This window comes from Sciurus vulgaris, assembly GCF_902686455.1.
Source record: "Sciurus vulgaris genome assembly, chromosome: 7".
Classification (NCBI taxonomy): Eukaryota; Metazoa; Chordata; class Mammalia; order Rodentia; family Sciuridae; genus Sciurus; species Sciurus vulgaris.
In genome coordinates this window covers 55,797,626-55,812,117 of record NC_136467.1, presented here as the reverse complement: position 1 = coordinate 55,812,117, position 14,492 = coordinate 55,797,626, and the positions used below count along the sequence as shown (strand labels likewise).

Sequence of the window (14,492 nt, the reverse complement as noted above, 5' to 3'; positions counted from 1 at the left end):
TGAATGAAGTAGTCTCACAAAAATGCTAATGCTTGGGTTTCAGGTTATCTGCAATGTTTGTGTGTATTACTGTCAGGAATTCTTTCTTTTTTCTTTTTTTGCTTTTCATTTCTCCTAGCAGAAAAGATAAGTCTGGTGGGCCCAAGTTTAGAATACATGATTTATTGATTCCGCTTCTTGTGTGATTGTCATGCAACTCCGTACTCGATAGGTCATTTTAGTTCTTTGGTGAATTGCAAGCTATCCTAGTGTTCTTGTTTGTTTCTGTATACCACGATAGATGGCAAACTTTCTAGTATTTCTGATATACTTGAAAATGATACTTCACAGTTTTAACTCAAAAAGGGGATCATCTGTTAGAAGTATGATCTGATTTTGTAATGGAAGTTTATTTTATTTCAACTGTTTAAACTTGGGCTCACCCATTCACTAATCATATCTGTACCTTCCTCTAGAGGTGATTGTAATTTATATCCAGGTTGTCTCAAAGTAAGATGTCAAATTTCAGAACTGTCTTCTACTTACATATTTGTATTTTTTTCTCACTTCTCTTTGCCAGCATTTTTATAAAATGATCCTTCTGAAGAAACCTGGTCCTTTTTTTGACCTATAAGATTATATTTTTTAAAGCAGTTCAAATTTTCTTGAAGACCAAATTGGTAATTCACCCCAGTATGAGGATGTTGAGTCCAGATTCAATCTCTTTCCTGAACTTTGTTCTGGATCTTTAATTACTTCCATTTTGAAGCATTATAAAATCACAAAATGTTTCTTTTTGTGTATGATGGCATGTAGGGGGTCCAAGTTAATTTTTTTCCATGTGGATAGTCAGTTGTCCACCACCATTTTGAATACACTGTCCTTTTCTCATGGACTTTCAGCCATGTGTAAGTTTCCAAATATCTGCAAGTCTGTTTCTGGGCATTCTGTTTGGTCCATCCTCAGACCAGTCCCACACTGCTTTTACTTGGTATAAGATGAATCCCTTACTTTTTTTCTTTTAGGACCCAGACTCTTGGGACTGGGTTGTAGCTCAGTGGTAGAGCACTTGCCTGGCACATGTGAGGCACTGAGTTCAATCCTCAGCACCACATAAAAATAAATAAATAAAGGTATTGTGTCCATCTACGACTTAAAAATAAAAAAAAAAAGACCCAGACGCTTGTTGTTTTTTCTTCCTTGTGAATTGAGAAATCAGTAAATCCATGATAAGAACTTTAGGATAGTTTTATATATTTTTTTATTTTACTTGAACCCAGGGATACTCTACCGCTGAGGTACATCTCCAACCCTTTTTGTTTTTTTTTTATTTTAAGACAGGATCTTACTAAGTTACTGAGGCTGTGCTCAAACTTAACAATCATCCTGCCTCAGTCTCCTGAATGGGTGGGTAACAGGCATGAGCTCCCATACCAAGCTTTTCTTGATTTTGTTTTTCTATTTTATTTTTTAAAATATTTTTAGTTGTATATGGACACAGTACCTTTATTTATTTATTTTTTAAAGAATTTTTTAAAATATTTTTATTAGTTGTTGATGAGACTTTATTTATCTATTTGTATGTAGTGCTGAGAATCTATTTGTATGTGGTGCCTCACACATGCTAGACAAGTGCTCTACCACTAAGCCACAATCCCAGCCCATATTTTATTTTTATGTAGTACCGAGGATTGAACCCAGTGCCTCCCACATGCTAGGCAAGAACTCTACCATTGAGCTACAACCACAGCCCCTTTTCTTGACTTTAAGTGAATTGTGTTTATGGTCTCACAGGTGGAAAATAATAATTCTTGTAGATTTTTGTAGATACTTTTTAGAAAGTTCTGGAAAGATTTTTTTCTCATTAAGCAAGATTTTTTTTCAAATACTTGCCCTGAATCTATTTTGGGTACATAGATTTTCTCTTTTCAATCGATTAATCTAGTAAATTACATTAAGATGCTCTCATATTAGGCCATTATATGTTGATAGGTCTTGTTAACTAATGTTTTGTTTAAGACTTTTCATCTCTGGTAATGAGTCAGGTTGATCTTCTCTTTTCCTTTCTTATATTGTTCTTATTTTAAAATTTATACTTGCCTCATAAAATGAGTGGGGAGTATTCCAATTTCTCTTTTCTAGAAGAATGTATGAAAATGAAACTTATTTACTTATTTTGTACCAGGGATTGAACCCAGAGGTGCTTAATCACTGAGCCATATCCCCAGCTGGGCCTTGCTAAGTTGTGAGACTGGCTTTGAACTTGCAATCCTCCTGCCTCAGTTTCTCAAGCCACTGGGAGTACAGGCATGCACTACCATACCTCCTTAAATTTGTCTGTGTTTTGAAAAGCATGTAGAGACTGTAGTCATGTGCCACTACTGCTGGCTGATTTGATTTCTGTATAGTTAGTGCTATTTTTTATTTCTACTTGGCTTAGTTTAAAAGTCATAATTTTTAGCATGGCACAGTGGCACAGGCCTGTAATTCCAGCAACTTGGGAGGCTGAGACAGGAGGATTGCTACTTCAAGAACAGCCTGGGGAACTTAGCATACTCTGTCTCAAGATAAATAGGGCTGGGATGTAGCTCAGTGGTAGGGTGCCCATGGGTCCAGTCCCCAGTATCAAAATAAATAAATAGTTAAATTTTTATAGGATTTTGTTCAATTTTCTGTTTTCAAGCAATATAGAGTTTGAAATATACTCTACTTATCATCATTTTATTATCTATTGTATCTCTGTTGCATCTTTGGTTTACTTTATATATTTGATACTTGTATACTTAGAGCATGATAGGCAATACTTTAAGTACTTTCCAAATACTAATTCATTTCATCCTTATATCAACTTGTTCTTTGTTTGTTTGGTTGGTTGGTTTGGTTTGTTTCTATTTTTTGGTACTGGGGATTGAACCTAGGGTCACCTTACCACTGAGCTATATCCCCAGTCCTTTTAATATTTGTTAATATTTTTGAGTTGCTAAGGGTCTTGCTAAATTTCTAAGGCTGGCCTTGAACCTATGGCTCTCCTCTCTCATCCTCCACAGTCACTGGAATTACAGGTATTGCCTCCGTGCCTGGTCCTAAATCAGTTTTTTAAGATCAGTACCATTATAGCCATGTGCGTTGGTACAGGCCTGTAATTCTGGCCACTGGGGCATCTGCTGCAGGAGGATTTCAAGTTTGAGGTCAGGCTGTGCAAACTCCTGAATCTCTGTCTCAAAACAAACTAAAAAGGGGGCAGGGATGCAGCTCAATGGTAGAGCACTTGCCTAGCATGCATGAGGTCCTGGTTCAATCCCAGGACTGGGGGGGTGGGGGTGGGAAAGATAGATACCATACTGTCATATTTGTTTGACAGGTGAGGAAACTGAGGCATAGAAAAGTTCAGTAGTTCTCCTAAAATCATACAGTGAGTTGTAGAACTGCGATTCAAACAGGTTATTCTAGCTCTAGAATTCATACTTTTTAAAAATATGTTATACCGCCTCTTCATTATAAATATTGATTTTATTCCTAATTTTGATTAATATTTCTCTTTTTTCTTGGTCAGTCTTGCCAAGTTTGCTAGTTTTATTAATTTTTACAAAGAATCAGATTTATTGATCCATTTATTTTTGTTTTCTCTTATTCCTTCAGGTCTTATCCTTATGAATCCCTTTCTTTTAACTTCTATGGGTATATTTTTCTTCTGTATTAAAAACTCATCTTTCTTTTTAGTCTTCTTAAGACTATATATCATCCTTTGAACACTGCTTTAGCTGCATTCTACAAATTTTGATTTGCAATATTTTTGTTATTATTCAGATACATTTTTAGATATTCCTATTTCTTTGACCCATAAGTTATGTTTCTAAAATTATGTTAAAAATATATTTTGAAAATTGCTTTCTAATGTAAGTGAACTCTGACCAGAGAATATGGTCTTTAAGATACTAGTTCTCTAAAAATTTACGAGATTTGTTTATAGCCTGCTACATGGTCAAATTTTGGAAGTATTACTAACATTATTCTACTGCTCTATCAATTAGTTAAAAATTTAGGGCTGAGGTTGTGGCTCAGTGGTAGAGCGCTTGCCTAGCATGTGTAAGGCACTGGGTTCAATCCCCAGCACCATGTAAAAATAAATAAATAAAATAAAGGTATTGTGTTCCATCTACAACTAAAAGTAATTAAAAAGAAAAAAGAAATTTATGGACATCTCCAATTTGATGTGGGTTTGTTGGTATTGCCTTGTAGATTTTGTTTGCTTCTTTGCTAGCTGTAGAAATTTTAAAGCCATTTTACAGGCTTTTTGCCTTAAGGTCTCCTTTTCCCCATAGCAGAGCACTGCTAGCCTGGTATATTACAGCAGTTGTACATTTCTCATGTAGATGTGCTACAATCTTCAGTCTTCTATTTTTCAAAGGATTTTTTTTTTTTTTTTTTTAATTTCCTTGCTTCTCCCCCCAGAATCTAGAGCAGACCTTCCGACATCAAGCCTCTTTGTAGCTTCTCTGGACTGGTGCATGGAGTATTTGTAGACTTCTTTTAATGAACTGGGCAACTTTGGAGGGCTAAGGTTAATGAGATATTATGTGTACCTGAATTTTATAGAACTACATTTCATTTTTATTTTCCCATCTGGCATTTCTGCAGCAAAATAACTTCTTACCATGATGGCTGTGCAGTGTTGGCCAACTATCCCAGATGTTATGCCTTATTTTTGAATCTGTTAAACAAATACCAGAAGAAACAGGTCAGTTCTTCGTGCATTTGATTCTTCAATGTCTTCAGTGTTTTTGCACTGTTGTATTTTTTTAAGCCTGTGTTGAATGATTTTGTTTTGGATGTATAAGTTCCTATGAGAAACTTCCATTAGATGTATAATGGGCTGCCCTACGAGGCAGTGAGTCCCCTCCAGGAGTTGAAAAAGGAGTAATTTGAGGCAGAAAATGTCTCAATGGGATATAGTTGTTTTAGGGGGACTCCTAGTTTATGGAGTGGGTGGAGTGAACTACAGGAGTGTTCTTCCTCCCAGTGACATACAGATGACCTACATGATAGTAATCTTGCACTAACTATTTCAGTAAGGTCCTCAGTAGGCTCCTTCCCGGGCCTATGGAATCAGAGGGGTGAAATTAGACCTGTCTGTCTGCATTTTAACAAAGACCATTTCTCATGCAAATTAAAGTTTGGGATCCCTCTGTAATGGCTGTACCTTGACCATTCTTATAATTCTTAAATTCTCTAATTTTTTGATCATGCTGTATTTAGAAGATGAACTTTCTAGGTAAAGTCTGTAAATGGGATAATTTAGGGTGTTGTTGTTGTTTGGGATGTTTTTGTTTATTTTTTTGCAGTACTGGGGATTGAATCCAAGGTTGTTCTACCACTGAACTATATCCCCTGAACATTTTATTTTTTATTTTGAGACAGGATCTTGGTAAGTTACCCAGGCTGGCCTTGAACTTGTGATCCTCCTGTCTCAGCCTCACTAGTAGCTAGGATTACAGGCATGCACCATGTGCCAGGCTGAAATAATTTAGTTTTAATGAATTGGAGCACAAATACATGTAGTTGTTTTTTAAAAAGAACTCACAAATGAAGTCACATAGAATTCACAAAGGACTTTCCCTTATACAATTGTAATACTTAAAAATATTCATTTAATAATGTTTTCAACATTAAATATAGTCTACTTTTATTCACTTTTATAAGTTATTAAAATGAGACATTTTACTCATGAATTCAATATGTATTAATTTCAAATATGGTTAGTTCTCAAAATCACATAAGTTTCATCAGTTTAAGATAGAATAACCTAAGTTATATGTATACCAAGTATATATTAAGCTAGAACTTTGTGTTTATTTATATTAGCCATAGGCCCCCTCAAAACATAAACCCTAAGTCAGGTACAGAGGCACATGCCTGTAATTCCAGCAACTTGGGAGGCTGAGGCAGGAGGATTTCAAGTTCGAGACCAGCCTTAGCAAGTTAGCAAAGGCCCTAAGCAACTTAATGAGACCCTGTCTCCAAATAAAAAATAAAAAGGGCTAGGGATATGGCTCAGTGATTAAACACCCCTGTGTTTAATTCCTAGTACCCAAAAAATAAAAATAAATAAAACATAAAATGAAGGTGATAAAATCTAGTGCTAGTAAGTTTTTTTAAAAGACTGATTTACAAATGTGCACTTGAATTTTCATTCTGGATATTTGGCTTACAAATGCCTATACCTATGTATTTTGTATTTTCTATATATTACATACTTCGAAATATTTCAAGGTACAAGAATTCACCATGTCAGGTAAAAAATGAATTTGATTAATCTATCTTCAAGTATTCATTTAGGTGTTCGTTAAACATTTAATTTAGATTTTGTACAATATATCATTAGAACTGAAATCTTTGGACAAATGAATTAACTCAATGAAAAGCTTAGGTACTCTTCTTCTTGATTCTCTTTTTTAAGGGAAAAAAAAATTAAATGGCAGAAAAGATAATATAGTATATCCTGAAAAGAAATCTTTTAGATGTTAAGAGATTTATTTATAATTTTATTTTATTCTATAATTTCATGGCTTTAAGATCATTTTACTTTACCATTATTGTGCTTTCTACTTTGGTATTTTGGACTTGAGTAAATTAGATGACTTACAACTAGAGGGGACCACTTTATGCCTTACACTACAATTTTCAAATGAGGGTGAAAGAAAATATTTCTGTTTAATGTTTAATTTCAAGCTATATCATAACTCAATTTTATTTTTTAAAGGCACCTCCATGCAGCTGGTGCATGCCTATAATCCCAGTGACTTGGGAGGCTGAGGCAGGAGGATCACCAGTTCAAAGCCAGCCTCAGCAAAAGTGAGGCGCTAAGCAACTCAGAGAGACCCTGTCGCTAAATAAAATACAAAATAGGACTGGGGATGTGGCTCAGTGGTCAAGTGTCCCAGAGTTCAATCCCTAGTTCTAAAGAAAGAAAGAAAACCCATTGAGTACAGACAAAGAGCCCTGTTGTTCTGTGGCATTGCTAGTAGATACTGCTTTGTCTCTGATTATAGCTATAAGCTACATGTAATGATAGCCATCCTTACTAAGCTGGCAAAAATCCTAGCACCTGGCCGACGTGAAAGACTTGAGATGTCAGCATGGTTCAGGGTGTGCATTCTCTGGTTTGAGGGACTAAGTAGCCCAACATTTAATTGGCAAAAAGGTTTGTCACACTTTTCACTAAACTGCTTCCCACTTTAGTTTAAAAGTCACATGTCTCTATTAATTTATATTATAATTCTGTTTTCCTATTAAAATTAATTTCCAAAGAAAAATAAAGAGCATTTTCAAATAGAACCATCAAAGAAAAGCATAACTTATTCTTTTTTATCACCAAACTTATTTTAATCACTGTTGGTGAAAATCACATTCAACTGTATCACATATTTTCTTTCTATCTTAGAAGATGTTAAAAATAATTTAACCTCTGCCAGACATGGTGGGGCACACCTGTAATCCCAGCAGCTCCAGAGGCCGAGGCAGGAGGATCGCAAGTTCAAGTCCAGCCTCACCAATTTAGCTGTCTCAAAAAAGAAGGGTTGTGGATGTAGCTCAGAGGTAAAGCATCCATGGGTTCAATCCCCAGTACCTCAAAATAATAATAATGATAATTCAACCTCTTCTTGATGACAAAAGTCATCTAAGGTTCAGTTATTGCGCTAAAGACTCTACTAATGAGTTTCTTTAAGTGTCTGTGTCTTCCTTCTATAACTTTTCTCTCTCTTCTTTCTCTATTGGTTGCTTACCTCTGCCTTTTGTAATAATTACCTTTTGGCTCTTATTCGCTTGCAACTAGCAGAGGAACATCATAACCAAGTTAAGTAAAAGTAGTTTATATATTCTAAAATAACAGGCTCTTAGAAGTGCCCAAAGGACCTCCCACCCCATGCCCCTGGTACTGGGGATTAAACCCAGGGCACTTAACCATTGAGCCATCACTCCCTCCCTCCTTTTTTTTTTTTTTCATTGTAAACAAATGGGATACATGTTGTTTCTCTGTTTGTACATGGCGTAAAGGCATACCATTTGTGTCATCATAAATTTACATAGAACAATGTTGTTTGATTCATTCTGTTATTTTTTCCCTTCCCCCCACCCCTCCCACCCCTCTTTTCCCTCTATACAGTACTTCCTTCCTCCATACTTGCCCCCCTCCCTAACCCTAACTCTAACCCTAACACTAACCCTTCCCTCCCCCCCATTATGTGTCATCCTCCACTTATTAGCAATATCATTCGTCCTTTCGCTTTTTGAGATTGGCTTATCTCACTTAGCATGATATTCTCCAATTTCATCCATTTGCCTGCAAATGCCATAATTTTATCATTCTTTATGGCTGAGTAATATTCCATTGTATATATATACCACAGTTTCTTTATCCACTCATCAATTGAAGGGCATCTAGGTTGGTTCCACAGTCTGGCTATTGTGAATTGAGCAGCTATGAACATTGATGTGGCTGTATCTCTGTAGTATGCTGATTTTAAGTCCTTTGGGTATAGGCCAAGGAGTGGGATAGCTGGGTCAAATGGAGGGTCCATTCCAAGTTTTCTAAGGAATCTCCACACTGCTTTCCAGAGTGGCTGCACTAATTTGCAGCCCCACCAGCAATGTATGAGTGTACCTTTCTCCCCACATCCTCGCCAACACCTGTTGTTGCTCGTATTCTTGATAATCGCCATTCTAATTGGGGTGAGATGGAATCTTAGGGTGGTTTTGATTTGCATTTCTCTTATTACTAGAGATGTTGAACATTTTTCCATATGTTTGTTGATTGCTTGTAGATCTTCTTCTGTGAAGTGTCTATTCCTTTCCTTAGCCCATTTGTCGACTGGATTATTTGAATTCTTGGAGTAGAGTTTTTTGAGTTCTTTATAGATTCTGGAGATTAGTGCTCTATCTGAAGTATGATTGGCAAAGATATTCTCCCACTCTGTAGGCTCTTTCTTCGCATTGCTGATAGTTTCCTTTGCTGAGAGAAAGCTTTTTAGTTTGAATCTATCCCAGTGGTTGATTCTAGCTTTTATTTCTCATGCTATGGGAGTCCTGTTAAGGAAGTCTGATCCTAGACCAACAAGGTGAAGATTTGGACCTACTTTTTCTTCTATAATCTGCAGGGTTTCTGGTCTGATTCCGAGGTCCTTAATCCATTTTGAGTTTAGTTTCGTGCATGGTGAGAGATATGGGTTTAGTTTCATTCTGTTGCATATGGATTTCCAATTCTCCCAGCACCATTTGTTGAAGAGGCTATCTTTTCTCCATTGCATATTTTTGGCACCTTTGTCTAGTATGAGAAAATTGTATTTATTTGGGTTTGTGTCCGTGTCCTCTATTCTGTACCATTGATCTACCTTTCTATTTTGGTACCAATACCATGCCGTTTTTGTTACTATTGCTTTGTAGTAGAGTTGAAGATCTGGTATTGCAATACCCCCTGTTTCACTCTTCCTGCTAAGGATTGCTTTAGCTATTCTGGTTTCTTATTCTTCCAGATGAATTTCGTAATTACTTGCTCTATTTCTGTGATTTACGTCATTGGGATTTTAATTGGAATTGCATTGAATTTGTATAGCACTTTAGGTAGTATGGCCATTTTGACAATATTAATTCTTCCTATCCAAGAACATGGAAGATCTTTCCATCTTCTAAGGTGTTCTTTAATTTCTTTCTTTAGTGTTGTATAGTTCTCATTGTAGAGGTCTTTCACCTCTTTTGTGAGATTGATTCCCAAGTATTTTATTTTTTTCGAGGCTATTGTGAATGGGGTAGTTTTCCTAATTTCTCTTTCTGAAGATTCATCACTTATGTATAAAAATGCGTTGGATTTATGGGCATTGATCTTGTAACCTGCTACTTTACTGAATTCACTTATGAGTTCTAAGAGTTTTCTGGTGGAATTTCCAGGTTCCTCTAAATATATAATCATGTCATCAGCGAACAGGGATAGTTTGAGTTCTTCTTTTCCAATTCGTATCCCTTTAATTTCTTTGGTTTGTCTAATTGCTCTGGCCAGAGTCTCAAGAACGATGTTGAATAGAAGTGGTGAAAGAGGGCATCCCTGCCTTGTTCCAGTTTTTAGGGGGAATGCTTTCAGTTTTTCACCATTTAGAATGATATTAGCCATGGGCTTAGCATAAATGGCCTTTACAATGTTAAGGAATGTTCCCACTATCCCTATTTTTTCTAGTGTTTTGAGCATGAAGGGGTGCTGTATTTTATCAAATGCTTTTTCTGCATCTATTGAAATAATCATGTGATTCTTGACTTTAAGTCTATTAATATGGTGAATGACATTTATTGATTTCCTGATGTTGAACCAACCTTGCATACCTGGGATGAAGCCCACTTGATCATGGTGCACTATCTTTTTAATATGTTTTTGTATGCGATTTGCTAAAATTTTGTTGAGAATTTTTGCGTCGATGTTCATTAAGGATATTGGTCTGAAATTTTCTTTCCTTGATGAGTCTCTGTCTGGTTTAGGTATCAGGGTGATATTGGCTTCATAGAATGAGTTTGGGAGGGTTCCCTCCTCTTCTATTTTATGGAATGCTTTGAGAAGTATTGGAATGAGCTCTTCTTTAAAGGTTTTGTAGAACTCGGCTGAGAACCCATCTCGTCCTGGACTTTTCTTTGTTGGTAGGCTTTTGATGACTTCTTCTATTTCAGTACTTGAAATTGGTCTATTTAAATTGTTTATGTCCTCCTCGTTCAGTTTAGGCAATTCATATGTCTCTAGAAACCTGTTGATGTCTTCGAAATTTTCTATTTTGTTGGAGTATAGATTTTCAAAATAGCTTCTAATTATGTTTTGTATTTCAATCCTGTCTGTTGTGATATTTCCTTGTTCATTCCTAATTTTAGTGATTTGGGTTTTCTCTCGTCTTCTCTTTGTTAGTGTGGCTAAAGGTTTATCAATTTTGTTTATTTTTTTGAAGAACCAACTATTTATTTTGTCAATTTTTTGTATTGTTTCTTTTGTTTCAATTTCATTGATTTCAGCTCTGAGTTTAACTATTTCCTGTCTTCTACTCCTTTTGGTGCTGTTCTGTTCTTCTTTTTCTAGGGCTTTGAGCTGTAGTGTTAGGTCGTTTATTTGTTGAGTTTTACTTCTTTTATTAAATGCGCTCCATGAAATAAATTTCCCTCTAAGTACTGCTTTCATAGTGTCCCAGAGATTTTGATATGATGTTTCTTTGTTCTCATTTACCTCTAAGAATTTTTAAATTTCCTTCCTAATATCTTCTGTTATCCATTCATCATATAATAGCATATTGTTTAATCTCCAGATGTTGGAATAGTTTCTGTGTTTTACTCTTTCATTTATTTCTAACTTCAATCCATTATGATCTGATAGAATACATGCTAGTGTCTCTATCTTCTTGTATTTGCTAACATTAGCTTTGTGGCATAATATATGGTCTATTTTAGAGAAGGATCCATGTGCTGCTGAGAAGAAAGTGTATTCGCTATTGGTTGGATGGTATATTCTATAAATGTCCGTTAAGTCTAAATTATTGATAGTGTTATTGAGATCTATGGTTTCTTTGTTCAATTTTTGTCTGGAAGATCTGTCCAGTGGTGAGAGAGGCGTGTTAAAAATCACCTAGTATTATTGTGTTATGGTCTATTTGGTTTCTGGAATTGAGAAGGATTTGTTTGACATACATGGATGAGCCACTGTTTGGGGCATAGATGTTTATGATTATTATATCTTGCTGATTTATGCTTCCCTTAAGCAGTATGAAATGACCTTCTTTATCCCTTCTGACTAACTTTGGCTTGAAGTCCACATTATCGGAAATGAGGATGGATACTCCAGCTTTTTTGCTGAGTCCATGTGCATGGTATGTTTTTCCCCATCCTTTCACCTTTAGTCTATGGGTATCTTTTTCTATGAGGTGAGTCTCTTGCAGGCAACATATTGTTGGATCTTTCTTTTTAATCCAATCTGCCAGTCTATGTCTTTTGATTGATGAATTCAGGCCATTAACATTCAGGGTTATTATAGAGATATGATTTGGTTTCCCAGTCATTTGGTTCATTTTTTAAATTTTATTTATTTATTTGTTTGACACAACTTGTTTCCTCCTTTATTTGACAATTCCTTTAGGATAATTCCTCCCTTTGCTGATTTGCTTCTTTGTTTTTCATCTCTTCCTCATGGAATATTTTGCTGAGAATGTTCTGTAATGCTGACTTTCTTTTTGTAAATTCTTTTAGCTTTTGTTTATCATGGAAGGATTTTATTTCATCGTCAAATTTGAAGGTAAGTTTTGCTGGGTATAAGATTCTTGGTTGGCATCCATTTTCTTTCAGGGCTTGAAAAATGTTGTTCCAGGCCCTTCTAGCTTTTAGGGTCTGGATTGAAAAATCTGCTGATATCCGTATTGGTTTCCCCCTGAATGTAATTTGGTTCTTTTCCCTCACAGCCTTTAAAATTCTGTCTTTATTTTGTATGTTAGGTATTTTCATTATAATGTGCCTTGGTGTGGATCTGTTGTAATTTTGTGTATTTGGAGTCCTATAAGCCTCTTGAACTTGATTTTCCATTTCATTCTTCAGATTTGGGAAATTTTCTGATATTATTTCATTGAATAAATTGTTCATTCCTTTGGCTTGTTTCTCTAGGCCTTCCTCAATCCCAATAATTCTTAAATTTGGCCTTTTCATGATATCCCATAGTTCTTGTAGATTCTGTTCATGATTTCTTACCATCTTCTCTGTTTGTTCAACTTTGTTTTCAAGGTTAAATATTTTGTCTTCAATGTCTGAGGTTCTGTCTTCCAGGTGTTCTATCCTATTGGATATGCTTTCTATGGAGTTCTTACTTTGGTTTATTGTTTCCTTCATGTCAAGGATTTCTGTTTGGTTTTTTTTTCAATATCTCTAACTCTTTATTGAAATGATCTTTTGCTTCCTGTATTTGCTCTTTTAACTGTCGATTGGTGCGATCATTCAATGCTTGCATTTGCTCTTTCATCTCAGCGTTTGCTTCTCTGATCATTTTAATTATGTACATTCTGAACTCCTTTTCTGTCATTTCTTCTGCCATGCTGTCATTGGGTTTTATTGATGTAACATCTAGATTTGTTTGCAGCATTTTCTTTCCTTGTTTTCTCATATTGTTCAGGTATCAGTGGACCACTGAGATATTGCAGATTTCCTCTATTGACTTACAATGTCCCTGAAGATTTCTCTATATATCCCCCCTTAGCCTTCAGTAGGCTGAAGTCTTGGAGGAAGTTGATAATGCGGTGCTCCACAAGGAAGCTGCCTCTCTAGGAGTGGTGGCCTTCAGGTGGGGTATAATCCCTGCTAGTGGGCAGAGGTGCCTCCACTTGTTGACCAATGGTCATCCAAAGGGGACCTAGGCTGTGGGCTGAGGCAAGGCCTGTTTGGGCCTGAGTCTCTGGTTTTACCGTCCTTGTGGGGAAACCTCACCCGGCAGGGAAGACTCACCCGGTGGGGAGGTCTCGCTGGTCAGTTCCCTCCTAGAGGTTCCCCTCAATTTACAGCTACCGCCTGGGCTGGGCTGCCTTCCTCTGCAAAGTTCCCAGGGGCCTGGCCCTATCTCCTGGTCCTGGGAGCCTCATCCTTCGCAGATGAATCTCCTTAGGCTGCCCCTCCTCAGAGAATCTGCCCGCAGGCCTGGAACCTTTGCTCCGCCCTAAGCCTGTCTCTGTGTGGCTCTTCCACCAAGAAGCCTCCTAGATCCTGGGTCCCTGCTCTGCACCTAATCACCTGGCTATGCGGCCCCTCCTCTGAGCAGCCACCTGGGGCCCCGAACAATCACTCTGAGTCCCAGAGACCCACCACACGCCTCTTCCTCCAGACAGCCACCCAGTATTCCGGTGTGGTCACTAGGAGTCCAAGAAACTCACTGCGTGCCTGCACCTCCCACCAACCACCTGTAGCCCTGGGCAATCAATCACTCCGAGTCAAAGTGTCCCTCCCCATTCCTCCTCCTTCTCCAGATAACCCCCTGGGTGTTCAGGAACGGTCGCTCTGAGTGGCTCTGAATCCACGTGACCCGCTGAATGGGTCCTCTGGGCAACCGCCCGGAGCTCTGATGCGGCCACTCAAGACCAAGCGACCCACCACACTTCTCCTCCAGGCAGCCCCCCTGTGTTCAGGAGCTGTCACTTTAAGTCCAAACAACTCACCACTCACCTTCTCCTCTGAGCAGCCGCCTGGAGCGCTAATGCAGTCACTGTGAGTCCAAACGACCCACCAGGCTCCTCCTCCTCCTCCTAGTCCTCCGGGCAGGCCCCTGTGTTCAGAAGGGGTCTGAGTCCAAACAGCTCGCCGCGCAGCCCCTCCTCTGGCAACCGCCTGTAGCTCTGATGTAGTCACCCCGAATCCAAGCAGCTGCGCTCCTCTTCCTCCTCCTCGTCCTCAGGGCAGGCCCCGGTGTTCAGAAGCAGTCGTTCTGAGTCCAAACAGCTCGCCGCGCGGCTTCTCCTCTGGCAACC

The 14,492-nt window shown here is 37.7% G+C and overlaps 1 protein-coding gene across 3 annotated transcripts in view; it reads left to right on the top strand.

The window, feature by feature from the left end:
- ARMC2 (armadillo repeat containing 2) overlaps positions 1 to 14,492 on the top strand; it is a 133,788-nt gene that overhangs the window by 71,183 nt on the left and 48,113 nt on the right. For all 3 annotated transcript variants that reach the window (XM_079149119.1, XM_079149120.1, XM_079149121.1), the window contains one exon: positions 4,618 to 4,717. In XM_079149119.1, coding sequence (XP_079005245.1) covers positions 4,618 to 4,717 — 100 coding nt within the window. The remainder of the gene's footprint in view (positions 1 to 4,617; positions 4,718 to 14,492) is intronic.